General features: G+C 56.1%; 1 protein-coding gene across 6 annotated transcripts in view; it reads right to left on the reverse strand.

Annotated features, from left to right (window-relative positions):
• TRPM2 (transient receptor potential cation channel subfamily M member 2) overlaps positions 1-25,428 on the reverse strand; it is a 50,801-nt gene extending 25,373 nt beyond the window's left edge. For 3 of the 6 annotated variants that reach the window (XR_013960002.1, XM_080657400.1, XM_080657396.1), the window contains exons 1-10: positions 24,787-25,018; positions 20,429-20,691; positions 19,587-19,675; positions 15,558-15,726; positions 13,947-14,127; positions 13,157-13,323; positions 12,127-12,307; positions 10,308-10,369; positions 9,101-9,301; positions 5,102-5,204 (exon numbers count right to left, since the gene is read on the reverse strand). Coding sequence is in view for 5 of the 6 variants with exons in the window: in XM_080657400.1 (XP_080513526.1) it covers positions 5,102-5,204; positions 9,101-9,301; positions 10,308-10,369; positions 12,127-12,307; positions 13,157-13,323; positions 13,947-14,127; positions 15,558-15,726; positions 19,587-19,675; positions 20,429-20,590 (1,315 nt within the window). In the remaining variant the exon portion in view is untranslated. Of the gene's footprint in view, positions 1-5,101; positions 5,205-9,100; positions 9,302-10,307; positions 10,370-12,126; positions 12,308-13,156; positions 13,324-13,946; positions 14,128-15,557; positions 15,727-19,586; positions 19,676-20,428; positions 20,692-24,786; positions 25,019-25,347 lie in introns of those variants that run through there. The other 3 variants (XM_080657397.1, XM_080657398.1, XM_080657399.1) reach the window with 3 other exon arrangements.
• Between the last annotated feature and the right edge of the window lie 1,393 nt (positions 25,429-26,821).

Here is a 26,821-nt window from a genome sequence, read left to right on the forward strand (position 1 = left end):
TAATTCAATGAGTACAGGGCTCCATTGCAAAGTCCGCCCCCCTTCTGCCCCCCCCCCCCCCCCCGCACACACACACCTTTATACAAGTTTTTCCTTCCACTGTTCGAATCAGGGAATCTTGGGTTTTGGTAGCCATCTGGCTCCCCCCAGCTCCCCTGCCCAGCCCACCTCCTTGTCAAGCCCTAAGTTGAAAGGACACACAGTCTCCAGTCTCCAAAAGGTGGGCCCTTCTACGTTCACATTAAAATGTCACCGCCATGGAGCTGTCACACTCCTTTTCAGTCTTGATTACAAAACCACCACCTCATCCAGGTCATGCAAGTATTTTGCCCAACTAGTTTATGTTCGCTCTTTCGGGTTTAACATTTTAAAACACGGGTTGTTGTTTGGGGAAGAAAAAAAGAAGAAGAACTCTGACCCTTACCTCATACCACACACAAAGTTAACTCAGGTGGATCATAGACTTAAGCAAAAGAGCTGTGCCCTCAGAGCTGCCATGATGAACAGAAGGAAGTATTTGCAACCATGAGATGGGCGAAGGTTTCTCGGGGTGCAAAGAACATGAACACGAAAGGAACAAGTTGGTAAATTAAAATGCCTGAAAACTTAAGCCTTCTGCTCTTCAAAGACACCCTGAAGGCAATATAAAAGCAGACCAGGAGCCAAGAGGAAATATCCCAGCACCTCTATCTGACACAGGATTTGTATTAGAATATATCAAAGCTCTTACAGCCCCAACATGAAAAGACAACCAACCAAGGGAACACGGACAAGTGATCCGAAAGACACTCCACCAAGATGCTATCCACATGGCCAACAAGCCCAGGGAACGATGCTCGCATCGTTAGTCATCAGGGGACCACAGGGAGAGATCACCTCCCACCCACCAGGGTGGCTGCAGCCTCCGACTGACAATAGATACCACACGTTGGCAAGGCTGCAGAGAGGCAAACCACCGTTTGTTTGTGTGTTTTTTTTGGAAAATGGTTTGACAGTTTCTTATAAAGTTAAACATACACTCACCCTGAAGAACCCGTCATTCCACTCCTAGACGTGGACCCGAGAGAAATGAAAACAAATGGGCGTGTTCATAATAGCCCCCAACTGGAGGCAACCACAACGCCCACCAACAGATGAATTGACGACAGAATGCCGCTCCTGACAGAATAACCCTCAGCTGCAAAAAGGAACTGAGTTCTGACACCTGTGACAACATGGAGCTATGCCAACATCATCTTGCTAAAGCTTTTCATCGAGGTTAACGGAATTATATAGTGCACAAATCTTAAACGTATAGCTCGAGGCTTTTTACTCTATGGACACCTGCATGACCACCACCAAAATCAAGACGGGACATTCCAATGCCCTGAGGCTTGCTCACGCCCCCCAACTCAGCACCTGCAAGAGGGGACCGTGACCACAGCGTTAGCTTTGCTGCCGCTGAACACCGTCACAGGCTGCTGGGACTTGGTGCCCCACGTCCCTGGGGTCCATCTTTTTTTGTCATTTGTTTCAGAGAGGAAGGGAGAGGGAGAGATAGAAACATCAATGATGAGAGAGAATTATAGATCCGCTGCCTCCTGCACGCCTCCTACTGGGGATTGAGCCTGAAACCCGGGCATGTGCCCTGACCAGAATCAAACCCGAGACCCTTCAGTCTGCAGGCCGGGACCGTCTATCCACTGAACAAAACCAGCCAGGGCCCTGGGGTCCATCTTGAGTCACGAGTAGGGTCCTTTCTCTCCCAGCCGGGCACCGATGGTCAGACTCAATGCCCCCCCCCCTACTTTGTCTTGGTCTTTGAAGGCCACAGCAGCCTGGGATGTCCCCAGGAATGAGCTGCCTGGTGTCTCTCTCTTGGACCTTTGGTCCCGTAAGAGAAGGCAGGGAACAGACAGACAAGATGCTTCCATGGCCCGTCTGTGCTGGGACACCCTCAGACCCGCCTCCACCAGATAGGCAGGCAGGGAGTCGCGCCTCCTTATTCCAGCCTCACACGTTGGTCTGCTGCCGCCAGGATGGAGCAGCTCTGGTTTTGTTGGACCCGCTCTCCCCGGTTCTTCTCTATTCCAGCAAGAATCTTCCAGGACGGAGGCCTTTAAACCGAAGTCTCCGGTGTAAGGTTAACCATCTCGTTGGTTAGGTGAGGTTTTATGGACAACATTCAGTCCTTCTGTCATGGAGGGGCATGGAGTGGACGTACAGAAAAAAGGTCACATTTGACATTGTCTTGTGGAAGCTTCTGCGACAGAGTCTGCGTGGGGTGTGTTCCCAGCACAGCCACGTGGACCCAGAGGACAGGGAAGACAGGGAGGTACTCACTTCCTCAGCAGAGGGAGAAGAGGGAAGTGTGGGCCTCTGAAGAGTGGCCAGAGGGCAGAGGCCAGACCAAGGAAACTGCCCAGAGCTCTGGTCATGAGGACCCCCTGTGTGTTGACTCTGCTGCGGGGGGCGGGGGGCGGGCAGGGAGTTCAAGCATGGAACCAAGTGTGGGGAGTCAGGAGTGGAAATTCCAAGCTTCTTTCTTTTTACCCTGAGATTTTATGAGAAACCAGGATGGCCACAAAGAGATAAATTACCATGCTCAGATTTTAGTTAAAAAGACAAGTTGAGGAGAAACCAAGATGGCGGCATAGGTAAATATCTGAAATTGCTGCCTCACACAACAACTTCAAAACTACAACTAAAAGACAAAACGGACATCATCCAGAACCACAGGAAGGCTGGCTAAGTGGAAATTCTACAACTAGAAGGGAAGAGAAAAGCACACTGAGACTCAGAGGAGCTGTGGAAGTAAAGTGCAGAGGTACGGAGGCGCGCACACAGAGAGGGCTGGCAACTGAAGACATGGCTGTCTTTTTCAAGCGGGAGGGAGATAAAGCTCCTGACTGCACTGAACTCCAGTTCCGGGCGAGACTCTGGGGACCCAGACTCATACGGGGAGAAACTGGACTGTCTGGCAGCGGGCGGAACTCGAGGGCCGCTTTCTCCCAGAGGTGCTTGCAGCGATTACCACGGGACACTGAGACCCAGAGGCCTCTTAGGGCAGGGCTGACACGAAGCCATTGCTGTTTGCTCCACCCTGAGACTCTGCCCCATCCAAACTGTGTACAGAGGCTTTTGCATATGAATGGCCTGGTCCTTTGAAATCTAAATTTACCTAACAAACTGCAGCTGAGTCAGTGAGACCCAGAACATCCAAAAGAGGGCCCAAGGCCCCACAGCAGCTTGCACTGCTTCACAGCTGGGTCTCATCTGGGCACCTCCAAAACCCAAACAAAGAAGAGGAATCTGCAGATCTCTCCGTAGCTCCTGCTGGGTGGCCTCAGGCAGAGGCTAAATGAGCACCTCCTTGGAGATTCAAGAGCCAGTGTACCCAGAGGTCAGAGTAGGACCATCCAGATTACAACTCCTCAGATCCATAAGGGACACACTCAGGGGGCAGACTCAGTGAGCACCAAAACCCCACTGAAGCAAGTCTTGCCTCATAAGGGTTTCTCCAGCACAGAAGTTCTCCCATCGTAGACACAGCTGATCCTCACAGCCAATTGGCCTGGAGGTCAATTCCTCCCAGTGATACCAACAACAATCAAGGCTTAACTACAATAAGACTGTGCACACAGCCCACAAAGGGGTGCATCAAGAGTGTCCACCTCAGGTAACTGGGGGAGGCTGAGCCACTGGGCCCTATAGGACACCTACCACACAAAGCTACTCTATCAACTCAGGGAAGCAGCCAAAATGCAGAGACAAAGAAACAGATCACAAATGAAAGAAATGGAGGAAAGCAAACTACTGGATATAGAGTTCAAAACCATGGTTATAAGGTTTTTCAATAATTTTCTAGAAAAGGCTGATAAATTTAGTGAGACCCTCGAGGATATGAAAAAGGACCAACTAGAAATTAAGCATACACTGACTGAAATAAAAAATAATATACAGAGATCCAACAGCAGACTAGAGGATCACAAGAATCAAGTCAAAGATTTGAAATACAAAGAAGCAAAAAACACCCAACCAGAAAAGCAAAAAGCAAAAAGAATCCAAAGGTATGAAGATAGTGTAAGGAGCCTCTGGGACAACTTTAAGCGTACCAACATCCAAATTATGGGGGTGCCAGAAGAAAAGAGAGAGCAAGATACTGGAAACATATTTGAAGAAATAATGACCGAAAACTTCCCCCACCTGGTGAAAGAAATAGACTTACAAGTCCAGGAAGCACACAGAACCCCAAACAAAAGGAATCCAAAGATAACCACACCAAGACACATCACAAGTAAAATGCCAAGAACAAAAGACAAAGAAAGAATATTAAAAGCAGCAAGAGAAAAACAGTTACTTACCTACAAGGAAGCACCCATATGATTGTCAGCTGATTTCTCAACAGAAACTATGCAGGCCACACGGGAATGGCAAGAAATTTTCAATGTGATGAATAGCAAGAACCTACAACCAAGATTACTCTACCCAACAAAGCTATCATTCAGAATTGAAGGGCAGATAAAGAGCTTCACAGATAAGAAAAAGCTAAAGGAGTTCATCACCACCAAACCAGTATTATATGAAATGCTGAAAGGTATTCTTTAAGAAGAGGAAGAAGAAGAAAAAGGTAAAGATAAAAATTATGAACAACAAATACATGTCTATCAACAAGTGAATCTAAAAATCAAGTGAATAAAAAGTCTGATGAACAGAATAAACTGGTGAATATAATAGAACCAGGGGCATAGCAAGGGAGTGGACTGACAATTATCGGGAGGAAATGGGTGTGGGGGGTGCGGGAAGAGAATGGACAAAAATCGTACACCTATGGATGAGGACAGTGCGGGGGGAGGGTAAGGGCAGAGGGTGGGGTGGGAACCGGGTGGAGGGGAGCTATGGGGGGAAAAAAGAGGAACAATTGTAATAATCTGAACAATAAAGATTTATTTTTTAAAAAAAAGACAAGTTGAGAAAAGCGCCTGCACCCCAACGTCAGCGATGGGCAACCACCTGCCAGCCACCCTCCGACCAGTGTCCCCGACCGACCAGAACTCAGGGCCTGAACACCCTTGTTCTAAGCTTCTTTCTCTCCATGGCCCCCATCAAGCCGGCCCCTCACCTTTCAGCAAGGCCTGCAGGATGGCCACGTCTACGTCCTGCTGGCCATCCTTGCCTTCCCGGAAGATGGTCAGCAGCTGCCGCCTCCGAACAATGTCTTGGATCTGCAACAAGAATTTCCCAAGTGGGGTCCCAGTGATGAGCAGGCCTCCTGCCTCCTCCTGGGGCACCCAGAGAATGGAGGCCCTGGACTCGGAGCCAGAGCCCTGGGCATGAGTCCTGCCTGCCTCTGTGGCCGGGATCATCAAAGCTCTTACAACACAAAAGACTCCCTATGCCCTGGACAGTGAAGATGAAGATGCTTAAGGACCAAATACATGATCATTGTGAGTGGTCTGTGGTGCAGAAAACACAGCCACAGTGTAAAGAGTGTCCACCCTGCCCATGAGGCGGTGTTGCTTAACTTAAGACTTCTCCCCTTGGTCCTCCCGCCTGGGTCCTGCTGTTCCTCACTCTACCTACCTACCTACCTACCTATCTACCTATCTATCCAACCATCCATCCATCCATCCAATTATTCACCTACCTATCCATCTATGAATCCACATATCTATCTGCCCACCCTACCTGTCTACCTACCTACCAATCTATATTGTCTGTCTACCTACCCACCCTATCTACCTATGTATCTATCTGTTTATCTATTCAGCCAATTCTCAGAACCCACTGTTAGATTCAGTTCTGAGAACTGGCTGAACAGATAAACAGATAGATAGATATATACCAGACATATACCTATTATCTATCACCTGTCTGTCTATGACATCATTTCCTACCTGCTACCAGTTGCTGCTCCCCGTACCCCCTTCACCCTGAGGCCAGTGTTCACATTCCACTGGTCCTTCATGGCCCACAAAGCTTCAGACACTACCCCCAGGCCCTCAGGCTGACCACACCCAGCCTCTCTCCTTCCCCCTCCTCGCCCAGCCTGTTGCGAATGCTTCCAGACCGGCCATTCCCCACCTAGAAGGCATCTTCAAACACCCCATCTCCACCCCTAAAACCCCAACCTTTCCCATCCCTCAGGGTGCAGTTCTCATGGCAATTCCAAAATAACCCCTGGCCTCCCAGTCCCACCGTCTCCCAGCCAAAGTGTCTCCTGAACTTAACCTGCCTTTGGTTCACATCACAGCTACCATTTTTGGAGTGCGCATGTGGAGACGAAAACTAAGCACTTTGCATAAAGGTTCTTGTCCCGTCCTCCGAGGTTAAGTACCATTGTCCCTATCTGACAGGCAAGAAGAGCAGCTGAGAGATGGCGAGTGTGTCCTCCTGACACACAGTCATTCGGTGCCGGCTGTGAGCCCCGTGATGAGAGCCCGTGGCTGGTGTCCACGTGCACCAGTGGCAGCGTCTGGGGGAGAAGGCCACCTGCTCACCCTGCCGCCCACCACAGTGTAGACCAGCCGTGGGCAAACTACGGCCTGCGGGCCGGATCCGGCCCGTTCGGCCGTTCTATCCGGCCCACGGAGCCGAAAGAGCGGAGGGTTCTCTTGCTCTCCCCTCCGCTCCTTTACTTTGAATTTATATTAGTTCACACAAACACTCCATCCATGCTTTTGTTCCGGCCCTCCGGTCCAGTTTAAGAACCCATTGTGGCCCTTGAGTCAAAAAGTTTGCCGACCCCTGGTGTAGACCCAGTTTGGGATTTGCTGAATGAAATTACTGGGTTTTGTTTGGTTGGTTGGTTTTTTGTTGTTTTTAATCCTCACCTGAGGATATTTTTCCATTGATTTTTAGAAAGAGTGGAAGGGAGCTGGAGAGACAGAGAGAAACATCAATGTGAGACACATTGATTGGCTGCCTCCCACATGCCCCCTGACCAGGGCCAGCGATCAAGCCTGCAACTGAGGTATGTGCCCTTGACCAGAATCGAACCCGTGACCCTTCAGTCTGCGGGCCGACGCTCTACCACTGAGCAACCGGCAGCTCTAAATTACTATTACTACTCATGACCATGAAGCTGGGGGTCCCCTCCTTCGAACCAGAGTAACAATGAGGGGCCACCCCTGGATGGCTGAGACTGCACTACCTGAGTGCCATTTTCAGGGCCTTGACTCACAAGGAAGAGTGGAAAAAAACAGGCACCTCTGGACAACAGTGGGTTAGATTCAGTTCTGAGAACTGCCTGAATAATTTATAAACTAACCAGGAAAGGCCCTGGGCCTGCCCGCCCATTCCCCGTGGCTCCGTGGGGAACCCAGCTGACGCTCACAGCCGACTTCAGAGTCTTCACAAACCGGCCTGCACACATGGCAAAAACAGGCTCCAGAACATCCACGTCGAACAAGGTCACACTAAGACCAAGGAAGCGCCGACAAGAACAGGTCCCTGCGCCACCACAAACACCCGAAGCAGGGCCCCGCTCCCATCCACAGAGATCTGGCTGTCTTGACCTCCGCCCCCGCCAGGGCCCAGACCCCCAGCATCCCCCCACCCCATGGCTCCCGAGGGAGCATCCTCCTTCACTTGGTCCCCTATGATGTGTCCCCGTGGTCTCTGGCTGTGGGCATGACCACCCATGTGGCCTGAAATTAGAGTGGGGGCTACGCTGCTCCATAGACTTGCCCTGGAAAGTATACACCAGGCACTTAAGACTGAATTTCCAGGAATTTCTGCAGCCTGGCCCATCGTTCATGGAGCTGGATAAAGGATATAGACCCAATGACTTTGCAGCCCCACCTTGTGTCGGGGAAACGGGGATCAGAGAGGTGCTGAGTGCCCTCACTGAGAATCCTGCCAGGAGACAGGGACCATGTGAGCTCAGGATGGCTGACCCCCAACCCCGAGACAGCAGTCAGCATGACCAGAGGAACCAGGGTGCAGGGGGGGGTCTCCCCTGAGCTCACCCCGCTGGCCACGGGCTTCATGGGATGCTGAGAGCTGAGCCAGCCACACTCCCTCACACTCTTGGAGGCTGGGGTCATGGCTGTGGGTTTGTTGGGGCCCCCTGAAACCTGGATTGGGGAGATGGCTGCCTCTGAGTCCACTCCAAGTGACCCAGAGCTTCCAGTTCAGCCAGAGAGCCTCCAAGTATTAGAGGACTCCTGCCCTACAGTCTAGAGCAGGGGTGGGCAAACTTTTTGACTCGAGGGCCACAATGGGTTCTTAAACTGGACCGGAGAGCCAGAACAAAAGCATGGATGGAGTGTTTGTGTGAACTAATATAAATTCAAAGTAAAGGAGCGGAGGGGAGAGCAAGAGAACCCTCCGCTCTTTCGGCTCCGCGGGCCGGATAGAACAGCCAAACGGGCCGGATCCGGCCCGCGGGCCGTAGTTTGCCCACGGCTGGTCTAGAGTGAATGCCCCACCCAGTCTGTCTGTAAAGGGTCCTTGAAGCTTCTCTGTCCATCTGTAGTTCCCTCCCAGGCCTTGCAGCCTCCCAAACACTCTGGAGTGTACCCTGAAATACTCACTAAACCTGAAGATCCCCAGGAGAGGCCCATGCCCACTGATGCCTCCGAGGAAGCATGGAGGTGCCTCCCAGATCACCTCATGGGGTGGGAGCCATGGGTGGCCCCCCTCTATACACGCTCTGCCTGCCTCCCTGTCTGGTCAACCCCGGAGCGCCTCCATGAACATACCGAGAGGCCCTGAGTCCCGCAGGCTCCGGGCTGGGCACGACCAGGCAGTACCCTGGCTGCCCTAATCTTGGCTCCCCACCCCTCTGCCCCCCTCCTGGCCAAGCACCAGCATCCTGGCCTCCCACCCAGGAGCTCCTGACCTACAGTGTGACAGCCAGGCATGAAGTTCTGCGGGTGACAGGTTCCAGGCACGCCCTCTCGGCAGGACAGCGTGCTTCCTCGGCTGAAGGTCGCCTGCCTGCCCTGGGCCCTCTGCCTGCCATGCTCAAAGCCCCCACCCTCTGCACATCACTCCCATGCCCACCCAGGCCCCTGGGGCTCTGTTTCTGGATTGCTCATGCCCTGGTCCTATGTACCAGGCCACCGACGCCTGGGAGCCAACAGCTCCTGGTGACCACCGTGCCAGCCTGCCTCACCTTCTTGGTCCACTCCACGATCGTGCCCTCGGTGAAGGTCTCGAACATCTCCTGGAAAAACACGGCCAGCTTCTGCTGAATCAGGGCGATGGTGATCTTGGAGATGGGCAGGCCGGCCACCTGCGCGATGACGTCAGCCACGCGGCCCGAGCCCTCCACCACCACGCACGGGGTGCCGTGGGTGATGGCGTTGTAGATGGTCTGCAAGTCAGGGGCCGACTGTGAGCGGGACCTGATCCCTCGCCACTCTCACACTTCCTGAAAAGGAGAACTCTCTGACAGCATTTAACGCCAGAGCTGAGGGCTTTAGTGAAATTCACTGAAAATGCTGATCAGTGCCGCAGCATCCACTGCTCCGAGGGGAGAGGCGGCCAATCCTGAGATGCTGGGGAGTGTACAGCTGACGCACCGTCTCCTCCAGACCTGTCACGCAACAGCACCAGAGCAAGAGGACACCAGAGCATCTCCAGAGACAGGCTGCTGCCTGGGCCAGAGATTCCCTCCCTCACTGAGGCTCAGGGTGAGACAGGACGACGAGGGATGGCCCCCCGGGACCCAGTGTGATCGCAGTTTCGGGAAGGGGCCCCTCACCCAGCGGCAGGATGCCTGCCCAGGAACAGATGCTGTGCCATGAGCGGGAAAACCATGAGGAGGAGCCCGAGAATGGAGGGCATGGGGACCAGACGTAAAACCCCAGGAAACCCCAGTGTCATTTTCGCCTCCTGGGATTACTGAACGTTTAACGACATTTTCTATGCTCCGGCCCAAATTGGCAGGCTGGGACATCATATACATTCCTGCACGGAGATACCACGGACGAGGTGAGCCACACACTGTGGAGTGGGTTCTGAATAAAGGTCCGTGGGCAGCAGCTTAACACCACTGAAGAACCTCCGTGAAGTTCAGCTGCTACACCCATGGCTGCCCCGGTCCTGGAAGCAGGGGACCATCACCCCCATCCTTGCTGCAGTCCCCTCTGGAGCCCCTCTTACTGGTCCATCGCCCAGGGCCAAAGCAGTGCCCTGTCCCCCTCACCTGGAGAGGGCCCTGCCGCATGGGGGACTGCCCCTTCTCCATCTCCTGGGAGCAGCTCCTCACCCTCTCCTGCCAGTGACCCAATAGGATGCTGGTAACAGCGTTGGGTCCGCTGTCCCACCTGCAGCAGGCCTTGACCCCCAGGGGCCCCTAACCACTGGCCAGTACTTACGTGCAGCGTGCCAGGTCCTCCCTCCAGCACCACACAGACGATGGGGATCTTGATGGCCACACCTGGGACGAAGCACAGAGCCCCCAGGAGGAAATGTGGGGCTCGGCTCCACCTGGGGTGCTTCCCCACCTCCTGCAGCTCCAGGCTAATAGCGAGGAAGTGTCACAGTGCTAAGCAGCTTTCAAAGGCTGACACTCTAGCCCTGGCTGGTTTGGCTCAGTGGTTAGAGTGTCAGCCTGTGAACTGAAGGGTCTCAGGTTTGATTCCAGTCAAGGGCACTTGCCTCAGTTGCAGGCTCGATCCCCCAGGAGGCAACCAATCGACGTATCTCTCCCACATCGATGTTTCTCTCTCTTTCTCTCCCTCTCCCTTCCACTCTCTTAAAAAATCAATAGAAAAATATCCTTGGATGAGAATTAACAAAAAATCCTATATAATAAAAAGGTAATATGCAAATAGACCAAACCACAGAACAACCAGTCTCTATGATGTGCACTGACCACCAGGGGGCAGACGCTCAATGCAGGAGCTGCCCCCTGGTGGTCAGTGCGCTCCCACAGCGGCAGTGCCACTCAGCCAGAAGCCAGGCTCACAGCTGGTGAGCACAGTGGCGATGGCGGGAGCCTCTCCCACCTCCGCGGCAGTGCTAAGGATGTCCGACTGCTGGCTTAGGCCTGCTCCCCAAGCCGTCAGTCAGACATCCCCCTCCAAGGGCTCCCGGACTGTGAGAGGGCATAGGCCAGGCTGAGGGACACCCCCATTCCCCCCGGGGGTGCACGGATTTCGTGCACCGGTCCTCTAGTAAATCAATAAAGGCTGACGCTGTGGAGTCACACGTCATCTGCTTGTCCTACGTAAGGGAGCTAATTCAAGAGTCTCGTGATGGCTCCGCCACATGACCGCCCTGCTTTTCTCTGCAGCCCATTCATGGCGCCTCAAGTCTGGGCAGGCTGTGGGACACCTCGAGCAGGTGGGCATAACGCACCATGTGGCCCGGGAACACAGCATCAGAACCATGGGGACCAAACCTCAGTCCTCTGTCCAGACACTTGGCCCCACTATGAGCCTTTCATCAGCCTGCAGCCAGGGGTCCTGTTAGAAAAATCCTTCCCCAGCAGCAAACCTGCTCTCTAAGAGCTGCCACCATCACACCGTCCCCACACACTCTAGCCTAACACTCCCACAGGGTCTCTTAGTCACAGCGGGGCCCACAGGGTGGCCCCGACCAGCAATCAGTGTCACCTGGGAGCCTAGAAGCAGCTCCTGCCCACCTAGACCTGAGTCACAGACCAGGGGCGGGCCCAGAGGGTGACTGACAAGCCTTCCAGGGGACTGTGATGTGCAGCAAAGCTTGAGCACCTCTGCTCTCAAGGTGCCTGATGAACCCAGGGACAAGCTAGAGCCTCCGTTATCCCGGGTCCTGCCCGCACCCCTCCTTCACAGCACATGCAAAACCCCGTCTCTGACCCCCATTGTCCGAGAACCCATCCCATCCCACCTACAGGGGAAAAGATTCCAGGGCCCCAAGGCACACTTTCTTACTTCTGACCTGAGGTCGAGCTTGTAAAGTGACCGCAGGATGGTCTCTGACCTGAGAGTGAGCAGAAAAGCCGGGGCCTGCCCTGACTTCCTGCCCCTGGCTACACGGGGCACGAGGAGATGACCTCCGGACTAAGTGTAAAGACACCCAGATGTGCTCAGACTGTGCCCTAAGCGCCCCGCCTGTGGGACGTCCTGATCACCGCCAGCTGGGCCCCCGTCACTGTGACCAGCCTGCTCCCCTCTCCACCATGGCGCCCCTGGAAGTGCGCTGCCTCACCTCCTCTCTCCTTTGTCTGCTCCGAAATGAACTTCTCCAGCTTGGACCTCAGGGGAATCTCGACCCCATAGCGGCCGTGGGTCCCGTCGTCCACAAGGATGAAGTGGGAGTGGTTGCTATCCAGGCAGGTCAGGTGACCCTGCCCTTCCTCGTCCATGATGTACTCGGCAGGGAAGCCGCCCTGGGGGTGACCAGGGAAGAGTCAGATGTGGACGGGAAGTTCTGTATCGTGAGTGCTAGAAGTGGGGGCTGGGGGGCAGGGAAATAACCCCGAGAGACTTCAGGCCCTAACCCCCCCGCCCCGAATCTGTGAATGTGACCTTATTTGGAAAAAATCTTTGCAGTTGTGACCAAGTTAAGGATCTTAATGTGGGAAGATTATTCTAGACTGTCCAGCTGGGTCCTGAATGCCACCATAACCATCTTCAGCCTGTGACCACAGAGGCAGAGGCTGGAGTGATGTGGCTCCAAGCCAAGGAAACCCGTCAGCCACCAGGAGCTGGGAGAGGCAGGAATGGCTTCTCCCTACAGCCTTAGGAGGGAGCAAGGCCCTGCCAGCATCTTGATTTAGGCCAAGTGATGCTGATCTCAGAGTTCTGGTCTCCAGACTGTGGGGGAGGCCATTTCTGTGGCTTTAAGCCATGACATTTATAATCACTAATTGTCCACAGACAACGGCAGGTGCTCACCCCTGTGTGATCTTGGCCATGCCACTTCCTTCTGCTAAGTCCAGTTCACATCCGGGCAGCCGTTAAGGTGACCAGTGGTGGCAAATTAGGGACCTTTTATGAACCGATCCTGGAATCTTACGGCAGGAAACCAGAGTCCAGCCAAGTTAGCTACTTGTCCCGGGTCACCAGGGTCTGTGGCGTGGGGGGCTTGAGCCCGTGTCTCCTTTATTCCTGCCCAGCCTCTTCCCTCCATGGTGCATTTACGCCAGTGCCGAGATGATGGCCTGTCCACTTCAGCACCCTAAGATCCTAGCAGCACCCCCTGAGGCTGCCCTACCCAGGAGGGGCCAAGCGCTCACCATGGGGTGGACCAGGCCCTCTCGGTTGTGCACGGTGCCCCACGTGGCAATCCCAATGGTGACGACTTCTCCTTCGCTGCAGCTGCTGCTCAGGCTGAAGTCGCGCACGGCCTCGCCCACCTGCTTCATCACGCCGGTGTGGGATCCCCCGGTGATAATCCAGGCCCCTGGGGAAGGAGCGGAGGGCAGGCAGGCCCCTGGGTCCTGGTGTGCACCCTGCCATGCAGATAACTGACACCCTGGACTGGTGCTCCTGACGCTCATGCCCATCTCTGCAGGGCTTCCAAACCCATTTTCAGGTGTAAGTTCAAAGAGACTCATTGACAGAGAGACGCTTCACCAACACCTCATGGTTAACACAGCCTCCTCCGGCCTCCTCTCCACGCCCAGCAGGCACCACCATCGGGGAGCTGCGTGGAGCCACGTCTGCCCCATTGAGCAAGCCCAGGGATGGCAGCAGGGGGTGAAGGAAGGTGCTTCAGGCAGGTGAGGTTGGGTGAATCTAAACAGACACTTCTCTACCCGCCAGGTATGGCCTGATGCTCCCTGCCTACCTGTGGTCTGGCCTGGTGCTCCCTGCCTACCTGTGGTCTGGCCTGGTGTCCCTGCCTACCTGTGGTCTGGCCTGGTGTCCCTGCCTACCTGTGGTCTGGCCTGGTGTCCTGAGCCTACCCTTGGTCTGGGCCTGGTGTCCCCACCTACCCTTGGTCTGGGCCTGGTGTCCCCACCTACCTGTGGTCTGCCCTGCTGTCCCCGTGTACCTGTGGTCTGGCCTGCTGTCCCCACCTACCTGTGGTCTGGGCCACCTTAACCAGGCCTCTGCGGAAGACGCTCTTCAGCCGGGGCTTCATGTTGAAGTCCTTGGCCCCGCCCGTGACCGAGATGAGCAGGTTGGGGACATCCAGGCCCCAGTGCTGCGTCATGAGCTGGTAGGTCACACTGGAGGGAGTGTCCTGGGAGAGGCGGACGTACTGCAGGGGAGTCAGGAGACAGCAGAGGAGCCCCCGGGTCAGCAGGCACCACCCAAGCCCCCAGAAACCCCACACCAGCCACGCCCGAGAGCCCCTGCCCCATGGGGGGTGCCTCACACCTGGGTCTGGGCCCCATGAGTATAAGGGGTCGTGCCCAGGCAGGACTCGAATACAGAGAGAAGAGGGAGGCCAAGGCCAGAGGAGAGGCTAGCGGGAGTGACAGGAGCCCGAGGAGCCAGCTGTCACCCTCACCCCCTGGCCCAGCTCCCCAGCTGGAGGCCACAGCACCCTCTCCTCTCACTCCTCCTCGGACCGAGGCCCCTCGTCCCGATCCCAATGTCGCCATAGAGCCGCGGCTACCGTTGACTCCTCTTAGGTGGCACTGGAGTGTCTTCCCTTCTCCTCACCCAGTGCCACCTCCCTCACGGCAGCACCCTGTCCTGGGTCCCCACATCTGGCTGTCATGTGAGGACAGCTGTCCTCAGACTCGTGTCCAGACACCTGGCTCTTGCTCTGAGCCCGCCCCCCCCCCACGCCCAATTCAATGTTGCCGAAGACCCCCGCCCCCCGGCTCCTCGGGGACTCCTCCTCCTGTCGGGGTAGAGGCTGCAGCCTGCAATCACCCTGGGAGCAGCTCCAAGGACAGAGGCTTGGGGTGCACCCACACATGGCAGTGCTGATGCAGTGCAGTTCTGGGGCTGGAGGACACTGGGGCCAGTGCGACACCACCCCCCGCATTCTCCTGGTTCCACATCCCTGGCCACGTGGGCAGGGCCTCAGCAGCTCAGAGGAGCTGAGGGGAAAGGTGTCACCCAGCTGGTATGAGGTTCAGGGGTTCCACAAACCCAACTTAGAACCCAGTGGCTCCACCAGAACCCACAGGGCAGTGGTGCCCAGGAGCTGTGGCAGAAGCCTCCGGAAGGCTGGTGAAAACGCAGGTGAGCGGGCTCCAAATATGCAGGTCTGGGGTGCAGCCAAGAACTTGCTTAGTGATGCTGCTGGCCCAGGGACCACCCTGAGGTCCGAGGTTCCACAGGGATCCCGCCCCACCCTGCTCGGCCTCCTGGTGAAGCTCTCACCTCTGCTACCAGCCTCCCCAGGTCCCTTCCCACCTCCTCACCACCTGTGCCTGTGCCCAGGTGCTCCCCTGCCCGCCCAGGCCTGACAAACCTCCAGGCCTCCCAGCCAGATGTTACGCCACGCCCCTGGCTGCAGCCCCAGCCTGCTCTGCAGTGACCAAGGAGGCTGAGAGCAGGTGTCTTCTGTTCGCCCTGTGAAGCCCCCACGCACCCCATCCCTTACATTGGGAGGGTGCTGTACCCCCAGGGCTTTAGCCAGCCTCCCACCCCCACCCCAGACGTCTGGTCACTGTGGGTCACCACTGGCGGGCTCTGGTCTACAGAAAGGGCAACGGGGTGATGGAAACCAACCTTTCCCACCTTCTGGCTCAGGCCTGTGAAGACAATGTCACCGAAGGCATCCGTCGGCATCTCCTGGACGTGCTTTTTGGGGTCCCACTCGTTGCCCTGGAAGGCCTGGGGCCTGATGGCCTCCTCCAAGTGCTGCTCGCGGGTGTAGCCGCACTCACACACCACCTTCCTGCAGGGACGCCACGGTCACCACAGGCCCCGAGGTGCCGCCTGCTCCCCGCTGAGGGTGTCAGAAGGGGCCCAGCGGAGAGCCAGGACTCTCACCCCCATGCAGCAGCCAGAGGCCCCAGCCATGGCCACGGTGTCAGCGCTGGCCACGTGGGGCAGTAAGGAGGCACCCCTGCCCCACCCAGCCAATTACACCTTGTTCAACTACAAGTCTACCCATGTTCTCGATTCCTTCTTTCTGATCATCAACAAATGACCTAAAAGACTAGACACAGATGAGACCAAAAGAAAGTCTAAAACCTGAGCCGGATGATACAGGGAGAGACCACTGGACCAGGAGAAAGAAAACAGATGTCTTGACACTTGCTACGCGTGTGATCTTAGGTGCTTTGAATTTCAGGCCCTCAATCATTAAATGGGAAAAATAATACATTCCTTGATACCAACCCTGCAAAATTTGTGAAGGTCCAATGAGGTTGTAGGTGGACAATCGTTTATAACGTTATTTTATTAAAGCAAATGAACTAACCAAGTGAGAACCAGGGTTGGTTCAGAGTGCCCCCAACCCAAGTGTGCTGGTCCCTCAGCTGTCCTTTCACTGCTCGTGAAGTGGGCCCCTGGCTACCCGTGTTTCTGCTGCTCATGTGAGGGGTCCCGGGGCTGTGAGTACAGGCCCATCTGACCCTCCCCTCCAACCCCTTTGGCAGACGCAAGGCACTGTCAGACTCACAGGGACCTTTGGGGACATCTCGTGTGGCCTCCTCAACGTATGGGCCAAGGCAGGGAAGAGAGGGTGAGGACCTGAGCTCCCATACCCTGGCCCCAGGCTGCCCCAGAATGTCTTACGTTTCTAACAGTCAGCCTGTGACAAGCTGCCTCCTTTCCCTCCTCTGACCATTGCCCTCTGATGAGATGAGAGCTTACATCTACGTGGTGTTTCCAAGCCCGACGCGGTGCAGGAAACCACACGGAAACCGCTGACCCAGAAATTAGTCAGAATGGCTCCCAGCGCTTGGCCTAGATGGGCATAAATGGGAACATCTCTGCTAGCAGCCGAGGGAGGCACCCCTTCCCCCATCGGGGCCCTGCCTGCAGTCTGGAGAAGCCGCTATAGGCAGGCAGTCTCTCTCTCTCTCTCTCTCTCTCTCTCTCTCTCTCTCTCTCTCTCTCTCTCTCTTTCTCTCTCTCTCTCTCTCTCTCTCTCTCTCTCTCTCTCTCTCTCTCTCTCACACACACACACACACACACACACCCTCTCAGGTAACACCTGGACCAACAGGCCACGGCATCTGTTATCTCCCTGTAGCATCTCCTTGCATCGAACCCCATATTAATAAAGGGGCTTCTGGAAGTTTTCAGAACCAGGCGCATACTGAGCGCTACTTCTTCAAAGTGGACAGAAGCACCACAGGAGCAGAAAGCCCCATTTCTGCCTCAAATCCAACCTGTCTCCCCCAAGCCCTCACCAACCCCTGTCAATATGTCTCCACTGGTTCAGAGTTCAGAGGAAAGAAGGGGCCAGCGTTCCATCAGTGGCACCCCGGAACCCTATAAACTAGAAACCAGATTACAGTCTTCAAAACGTTTTTGAAACCTGTGATTCCTATACAGGAAGCCTTCCTGTATATCACAAGTTCCCTCCAGGCTATTTTTATAAGCCTATTTTAAAATAACTAAGACTGGAGAACTCAATGCAGTCTGTTGTCAGAATGTGTGGTAAACCTGAAACTCCAACCATGCGCCAAGTATATTCAAGGGCACCAGCCACAAGCTGTCAGCTGGAGCGTGGTGGCAACTTTCCCTAACTCAGTGTCTGTCCTAGGACCACCTGAGAGAAACGAAGCTCTTATCTGATGAGGAGGAGCCAAGCCAGGGTGTAGACCCCCAACAGCCACGGGGCACTTTTAGTGACAACACCCTGGGCATATCACAGCATCCCAGAAACCAGCGATCATTCACATCCAATTCCGAGTCATAATCCTCCTCTATCTTCTCCACGCAGGACACGCCTCCTCCCATATTATTCAGTAAATGTGAGCTGGATGCTGACTATGTGTCCATCATGAGGAGTAAGAAGTGACTGCCTGGGTCAGAGGTCAGGACTCAGAGAAGACAACTACACAGAGTGTGGTGGGAGGAAGAGGTTACTCCCTGGAAAGTGGTCAAGGAGGGCTCCCTGGCAGAGGTGGCATCTGCATCAGGCCTTGAAGGATAGATAGGAGTTCTTCAGGTGACAAGAAGAAAGAGTGTGGCTCACTTGTGGCACAGCACAGCCTACGGTGTGTCTGGAAGGGAGACACAGCCTAGAATCTATGCTCTGTTTGTCCTCAAGGGATACCAGCAGAGAAGGGTTTCTGGGTCATATGGTGGCTCCGGTCTTCAGGTTTTGAGGAACTGTTTCCACCGTGGCTGTACCATTTTACATTCCCCCTAAAAACGGATGAGGGTTCCGTTCCTCCTCGTTCTCACCAACACCTGCCTTATTGATAACAGCCCTCCTCACAGGTGTGAGTTCTGAATTGCACTTCCCTGATGTTTAGTGACGTTGAGCACCTTTTCATCTATCTATTGGCCATATGTACGTCTTCTTTGGAAAGGTGTCTGTTCAGATCCTCTGCCCATTTTTAAATAGGATTGTTTGTTTTATATGGTTTCGTGGTATGAGCTCCTTGTGTATTTTGGACATTAGCTCCTTCTCACAGGTGTTGTTTGCAAATATCTTCTCCCATTCGGTTGGTTGCCTTTCTGTCTGTGGATGGTTTCTTTCGCTGTGCAGAAGCTTTTTAGTTTGGCTGGCCTGTTCGTCTGTTTATTCTTTTACTTCCCTTGCCTTTGGGGTCAAGTTCACAAAAACCCCTCTGAACCCATAAGCTTAGTGCCCATGTTTCATACAGACAGTGGAATATTACTCAGCCATAAAAAAGATAAAATTCTGCCCTATGCCACAGCATGGATGAAGCATGGTAAGTGAAATAAGTCAGATGGAAAACGACAAGAACCATATGATGTCACTCATACATGGGATATAAAACAGAAAGCAACAACGGAGCAAAAAAAGCAAAACAAACTCACAGACATGGACAACAGTACGGTGGTTCCTAGAGGGGGAGGTTGAAGAGGGTAAAGGGGTCAAATACACAATGACAGAGGACATTAGATTTTGGATGGTGAGCACACCATAGAGCACAGAGATGTCAAATTATAAAGTTGCACAATACCTGAAATTTATACAATATTATTAACCCACCTTATCCCAATAAATGTAATAAAACCAGGGATGCCACTCCAGGGCTCCCAGGAACAGGAATGTATAGGGTCCCTCCCCAGATGCCCTCAGGTTTACACAACTCAGGGGCACCCTGCTGGGGAGCCCTCAGCCAGGAGAGCAACTTCCGGCAGCTCCGAGGCAACGTGGCCACTGTGGGGGCCCACGGAGGCGGCCTTGGTGGCCTTACCCATGCCCACTCCCCTTGAGTCAGGGTGGGCCTGTCTGCCAGGGCCCTCCTCAGTGAGAGGTCTGAGCTGTGAATGTTCTCCGAGGTCCCTTCTGGTCCCCGAGCCCCGTGACACTATCCAGACGGACATGAGCTCTTCTCGAGGTGGGCAACGTGGAGCCCCGACCACAGTGCGTCCAAGCACCGCTGCAGAGTGACCACAATCTGACCCTGAACAAGTCCCCTAAAATCTCTGCACCTCAACTGCCAGGCAGGGCGGGCGAGCCTCCTTCCCCACGGCAAGTTCCTGGGGTAGATGGGAGGCTCCAAGTGCCCCGGGTGCATACAGGGACTGTGCCTGGCTGAGGCCCTGGTCAGCCTTGCTCTCACCAGCCTCTCCATGTGGGGACAGAGAGAGGCTCCTTACCCAGCATCAGACAGCTTGGAGCTTTCCACGAAGTACATGCATTCTTTCTTCTTGATGTTTTCAGGGATCCACGAGCTGAGATTTTCCTGCTGAGGGTAAAAAATGATTCTTGGAGATCCTTGGGCATCAAATCAATAGCACTCACGCCTGCACATCCTACACCTCCCTTAGACCCGGATGTTCCCAACCCAACAAGCTCCAAGGGGCGCTTTTCGGAAAAGGGAGACCCAGGCCCACCCACACGTGGGTGAGAGCCACCCTTGGCACTCAGGTGTGCGCTCGGACAGAGGAGGGAGCCTGCGGAAGCGCTTCCTCTTGGGCCCAACCTGAGTTTGCACAGCACCTTACAGCCTATGTCAGCATGCCTTCCCGGGAATGCCTCGGGGTGGTGGAAAGGTGGGGGGTGAGGGGCTGGACACCTGCCCTGGTCCTGGCGGGACGGCAGGCTGACAGGGACTGTGACAGGCACCCGTGCTCAACCCACACGGTCTTGTCCAAGGCCTTCCGTGAGCTGGACCAGGACTAGGGTTGTGCTTGGGGCTTCCCAGTCAGATAGAGAATAGGAAGTCGCTGCACTGCGAGGTCAGGGTGACAACTTTCGGTGCACCCCAGGGCAGCAGTGTTTACCCAGCGCTTCCCAGTCGGAACAGGAAGTGATCGTGCACCCACTCGGGGGTGGGGTGGGGGGACAAACTGGCACCTGCTGTTCTCTCCGGTTCTCTCTCCTCCGGGGTTTTCTGGGCTGCAGTCCCCAGGGCAGGAGTCTCTGCCCAGCAGGACGCGCCCCTCCACGGTCACTGCGCCCCCGAGGGCTCTGGGACCCCCGGCCCCTGGAAGCCTACCTTCTCACAGCTGCTGAAGGGGTACTGCGACCTCCTGCTCCTGCAGAGGCTGCTGCTGCTCCGCCGGAGGCTGGGGACCCAGCCCAGGTCTGCCACCCTCCTGGGCTGCACCCCGAAGCCGTCCTCCTGCTTGGAGCCAGCTTTCAAGGCCGAGGGCTCCATCCTGACGGCCTGCTCCAGCCTCCAGGGTCTCCCGCCTCCCACGACAGGCTCTGCTCAGCCTGGCTCGGCGGAGGGTTCTGGGAACACGCCGGGGCGGGGGGCTGAAACACACAGAGGGGAAAGAGGCAGGTGTCCTGAGGGGGCCCGTCAGGTTCCTGGGGTGGAGCCCGGCCGTTTATCCGTCTGCCCGGAACCCTGTCCCTCAGCTGGGGTGTCTGGGCCGTTTGGAAGCACAAGCACATCCCCAGGCCCCAGGCCCCAGGCCCCAGGCTCCATTCATACGGGCTCAGGTCACTGGGAAGGGCCGGAGAAAGAGCTCCACCCTCACCCTCCACTCAACATGTCCAGCAACACCCAGCAGCCGGGCCCCAGAGGAACTGGCCGGTCATGCGGTGCACACACCACATCCTGTCTCCATGCTCCTAACGTCTGTCCACTGCTTTCATTTTCCAAAAGGAAGAGACCCTACTAAATACAAAGGGGTTTCAAATTGAGGCACAGCCAGTCTACCATGGGACAAGTCCCTAAAAGCAGTGGTCGGCAAACTGCGGCTCGCGAGCCACATGCGGCTCTTTGGCCCCTTGAGTGTGGCTCTTCCACAAAATACCACGGCCTGGGCGAGTCTATTTTGAAGAAGTGGCGTTAGAAGAAGTTTAAGTTTAAAAAATTTGGCTCTCAAAAGAAATTTCCATCGTACTGGTGATATTTGGCTCTGTTGACTAATGAGTTTGCCGACCACTGCCTAAAAGGAATAAATCGCCTTTTCTCAAATCCTTTGCTCCAGGTGTTAGTGCCACCATCGCCATCACTGAGGCCACAGTGAGCAGTGTGGTGATTTCCTTAAAGCCATGATGCTGGAGATCACGTCCTAGAATGTCACCCCCAAGTCACCCCACAACGTCACCCCCAAGTCACCCCACAACGTCACCCCCAAGTCACCCATCACCCCACATCACCCCCAAGTCACCCAACGTCACCCCACATCACCCCCAAGTCACCCCACAACATCACCCCCAAGTCACCCGTCACCCCACATCACCCCCAAGTCACCCAACGTCACCCCACATCACCCCCAAGTCACTCCACAACATCACCCACATGTCACCCCACAACAGCACCCCCTGATGTCATCCATGGAGTCACTCCCCCACCAGTGGCTCTGAAGGTGTGAAAGAGAGCCTCCTTGGGCAAGAGAATCACAAGGGCTCACCTCCCTCTCCCACCTGGAAGCCCTTTCTGGCCACATCGCCTTCCATCACACAAGATGGTCACTCACGGACAGGCCTTCCCCTGTCCATTCATCCAGCTTCAGCATGTGGTCACTGTGCTCTGGGGAGGTGCAAGGGACCTTTCAGGAGTGAGGGCCCACCCAGCCCTCACCTGGCTCAGCCCAGTGCTAGGCACTTGCGGTTCAGCCACCTGGCCGCTGACCTTGGGGAAATGCTCAGTGACATGGAGGGCTCCAGCCAACCCTCACCACTGCATAGCCCTCCCACCCCTTGCCCCTTGGCCAGGCTCACTCCCAGACCCCAGACCTGCCCAGAGGAGGCCCACTTCCCTCCCATGAATACAAAACACTGGCACCAGGTGTGGGTGCTGCTGTGTCAAACTGTACACAGGTGGGCGTGGCCTTAAAACGGGATGATGGGCAGAGGCTGGAAGATTCTGGAGGTGGTGCTAGGAAAAGCCTGCAATGCTGTGTGAAGAGTGAACAAGCCTGGGGCACCCAGAAGGATGGGGGCACCCAGAGCTTCGGGAACATGGGCCCAGACAAGGGACATGGCAAGGCCAATGCCCAGTGGAGCCGTGGGGGCAGGCAACCCAGACCGGCAAAGCCCCAGGCATGCAGTTCCAGCCCAGGCCCACCCCAGTGGCTGTCCTTTGCCTGTCCCACCGCTGTATTGTGGAAGCATATGACTCGTCTGGTTTCACAGATTCACAGCTGGAGAGGAACGTACGTGCCTCAGGAGGAATCTGCCTCAAGGCTCACCCACATCTGATCTATACATATATTGATTAGTTGGTTGACTGATTTCAGAGGGAAAGAAACATTAATAATGAGAGCAAATCATTGATTGGCTGCCTCCAGCACACCCCCCACTGGGGATCGAGCCCGCATGGGTCCTGACTAGAAATCAAACCATGACCTCTTGGTTCATAGGTCTACCCTCAACCACTGAGCCACACAGGCCAGGCTCACCCACATCTGATTTAAATATATGTTTTTATGACCTCCTGGTTCATAGGTCTACCCTCAACCACTGAGCCACACCGGCCAGGCTCACCCTCATCTGATTTAGATAAGGTTTAGATGGGAACTTGGACTTCAGAGTTGATGCTGGAATGTGTTAAGACTTTGGGGGCTGCTGGAATGGAATAAATATGTTTTGCATGTGAGAAGGACATGGATTTGGAGGGAACAGGAGTGGAATGCGATGGTCTAAACCTGGTCCCTTAATGTCCCTGGTCCCTTAAATACCTAACCCCCAGGGTGATGGTATTTGGAGGTGGGGCCTTGGGGAGGTGAGGAGGTCATGAGGATGGGGCCCTGGTGATGGGATTAGTGCCCTTATAAAGGAGACCTCAGAGAGCTCCCTGCCCCCTCTGTCATGTGAGGTCACAAGGAGATGTCTGCACCCCGGAAGGGAGCCCTCACCAGCCCTGCCGGCACCCCGATCTCGAACTCCCAGCCTCCAGAGCTGTGAGAAATAAACTTCTGTTTATGAGCCACCCAATCTGTGGGTTCTGTTACAGCAGCCCAAGAGGACAGAACAGGATCCAGTGCTGGCCCAGCGGTCCCCCAGGTCCCGGCCAGCACTCATGTGGAGGTGACGCCTTGCCCCTGTGTGGCCCTTGCAGGGCCACCGGCTACCCTATGCAGCAGCTCACCTGCCTCACAGCTAGCTTCTGAGGGACGCAGGTGAGCTAGGAAGGTTTCCAGCTGCCAGAGAGCAAAATGAGGCGCCGGAATCTCACAGGCAGACAGCTCCTCTGGGGGGGTGGGGGGCGCGAGAGCCAGGGCTGGGCCGGCACAGGACAAGGACACAGGAAGGTAGGATGAAATGGGCCGAGCAGCAGACGTCAGTATGTGCCATGAAGGGCCTTGTCTAAGAAACTCGGAAGCGCTCGTTCATGCATTCTTCGGGCAGGTGCCCATCTCAGCAGTGTGGAGAGCGCTCTGAAATGACTGGCTTCCAGGAGGACGGGTAGATGGTAGGTGCAAACGCAGGAAGAACCTGGCATACAAAATGCACGCCCACAGATGTCACCTGGCGAGAATGTGGGGCTGTTGCCATCAAGGCCCAGGTGTGGTGAGTGCCCGGGTCTGAGCTCTGCACTGAGCAATCCCGCAGGAACAGAGCACAGGCGCCTGGGGGAGGGGCCGTCCACACCCATGGGTTTCAGCTCAGAGCCTGAGGTTCCCTCGTCCCAGGTGTGGGGGCACGTCCCAGGTGTGGGGGCGGAAAGACCTCATCCCTGGTCCCTCGGAAACAGACATCAAGGCCAGAAGAATAAAACTCCTGGGCACAACTTTTTACAGCTGCCACGTGGACCCAGGACCGTGGGAACTCAGAAACAGGAGCTCCTTCCCCTCACCCCACCCCCCACCCCACCTCGGCCCCAAAGACCAGGAAACAGAGCAATGGAATTACTTGTGGGGCCGGCCCAGGGCGCACCCGGCCCGTGGCCGGCAGTGCAGCCGCCTCTACTTCTCCCTCTAAACCGGGTAGACTCCCTTCCCGGGTCTTCTCAACTCCCAGTTAGGAAAGCATTTCGAGATCACGAATTGCTACACACACCTGGGGCGGAGGAAGTGGGTGCTGTGGTCTTGTCCGGGGTCCAAGCAAGAGCCCAACATCCGCTAAGTCCATCCCCCCAGCTCCCGGTCGAGGCACTGCATGCCGGGCAGACCGTGCCCCGTCCTGTCGCAGCGCCCGCGACACCGCCACACGGCGCGCCAGCCCGCACGGACCTGGAGCCGCATCCTCCCTGCGTCCCGGCCGCGTCCCGGCCGCGTCCCAGCTCGCGCTCTCGCTGGCCTGAGCCAAGGTCCCCGCAGCCCGCAGCTCCGCATGCTAGCCCGCGCCCCAGGACCCCCGCGCACTCTCCCCGGGCCCGCGTCTCCGCCCAGCGCCGGTCCCACCACCTCGCCGCTGCCGCAATCCGATGGAGTGCACCCCGTCAGAGCGCTGTACCTGCCGGTTACTCGCGCTGCTGCGCAGGGCGCGCCCCGGCCCGGCAGGGCTGCCCGAATCCCGAGCCGAGCGTGCACCCCACGCCGTCCCGCACCTTCCGCGTGGCCCGCAGCGCGCTCTGCGTCACTCAGCTGGGAGCGCAGCCTGCCGCGTCCCGCACCGCGGAGAGCCAAGGACAAGCCGCTGAGCCAGACCCACCCCAGACTCCTGACCTGCGAGTCTGGCCGCCCCACGCGGGCGAGAGCTTGCCTCCTAAAGGGCTAGTCAGTGGCAAGTTTCTCAGTTAAAAGAGTTCCCCTCAATCTCTAACCCTTGGCGGGGGGAGGGGGGGCCGGTGAGGGCGGACCAGGGGGAGGGGCGTGAGACCCCAGGGGACCTGGGCTGGGTGAGCCCCTCCCACGACGGCCCCCTGCCAGACCCTGCATCTGCCCTCACTCACTGTGGCAGGTGCCCGCCCCTGGGGAGCTCTGCCCCTTCTCAGGGGGACTGGCAAGCGCTGAGTTCTGATTCCTGAAAAGCTGACCCGGCTTTCCCTAGAGGCCCAGACCACGGTTCTCTCACCCAACACAGGCCCTCTGCCCTCTCCTTCCTGGCTGCCAGTTCCAAATGCCCCATGACCACTCCTGGGCCCGCTCAGAGTCCAGGGAAGTGAAGTGTCCGGTGGCTTCTCCAATCAGGGCCCGAGGGCTGCCAGCTGACACCTGCCTGGCTGACCAGCTCCCCCTCATTTCCTGCCCAGACTCCTGCCCAGAGCGCCCTCTGGAAGGCCCCTACCCTCCATCTGCCCCTGCTTCCCCACGAAGGAGCCACGGGTCCACGGGCCGGCTGATGTCCCCTGACTCACTATCCCGCCACCGGAGGTCTCCAGCAGCTGTGGGGAAGGTGCCAGAACCCACCAGAGCCCCTTGTACAGGGCAGCACTTGATGGTTTATTCAGACACTTTGGGAGCATCGCGGAGTAGAACATGCAGCAGCAGGTGTGACTGGGGACGCGGTGGCTCTCCTCTGCTGGACCACACACTGCAGGGCACAGCCCTCCGCCCATCACTGCTGCGTTCTCAGAGCCCGGCACCCAGTTAGCACCAGGAGGTTGCCTGCTGCAGGAGAAAGCTCACGACCACCGCCACAGCCCGGAGAGGGGCCTGCGACCTGCCCGTGTCGGCAGCTGGGTGTTAGCAGCTGCGTCCAGACCCTCATCCGATTCACCTTCCCTGGGGGGCCATCTCATTGACCGAAGCATGCTGGGGCTGTTATATTCCACGAGACAGTGATCATGGCAGAGCTGTGTGATGGACAGGCACACAGCCTTTTTTTCCAACTATCCCAGGCCCCTGTGGGAACCTCGCTTGAGGTGAAGTAGTTCAGGAAACGGGCTTCTGACAAAACATCTGTGCCCACGTTGTCCCCAAGTGGCCCCTTCCTGACGAAAAAACCACACGTTGCACAAGAAGGCCCCGTGCTGTCTGCCACACACCACTGCAAGAGCAATTATGAAACATCCTTCCCATAAAAATAAAAGGCGTGACTGTAAAGCAGGAACACAGCACGTCCTGGTCTTGATTGAGGGTTGTTTCGAGTTCAGATAAAGGCAGTGCCAAGCAGAGGGCTTTTTCGCAGCAGGAACATCTTGCCCACGATAAAAAGCCCCTTGCTCTGGCAGCCGGCGGAAAACCGCAATCAGGGAGCAGGCTGGCAATCTGACCGTGTGGCATCAACATGGTCTGGCTATGAATAATACACAGGAGCAGAGCAGCAGGCGGGAGGGCGAGGGGCGGGAGCCAGCACCCAGAGCTAGAGCAGCGGCTGCAGACTTTCCCGCACGGGGCCGGGTGGTAAATATTTCAGGCTTTGCAGGGCCGTGGTCTCTGTACTCAACTCTGCCACTGCAGCCAGCAAACAGCCATTAGCAAAACGTGGATGGGGATGGTTGTGTGCCGATAACACTTTGTTTACAAACACAGGCAATGGCTGGTGCTGGCCTGTGGGCTGGTTTGCTGACTCCGGGTCTACAGAGAGAGAGCAAAGAGAAAAGTGG

This window comes from Plecotus auritus (assembly GCF_963455305.1).
Source record: "Plecotus auritus genome assembly, chromosome: 2".
Taxonomy (NCBI): Eukaryota; Metazoa; Chordata; class Mammalia; order Chiroptera; family Vespertilionidae; genus Plecotus; species Plecotus auritus.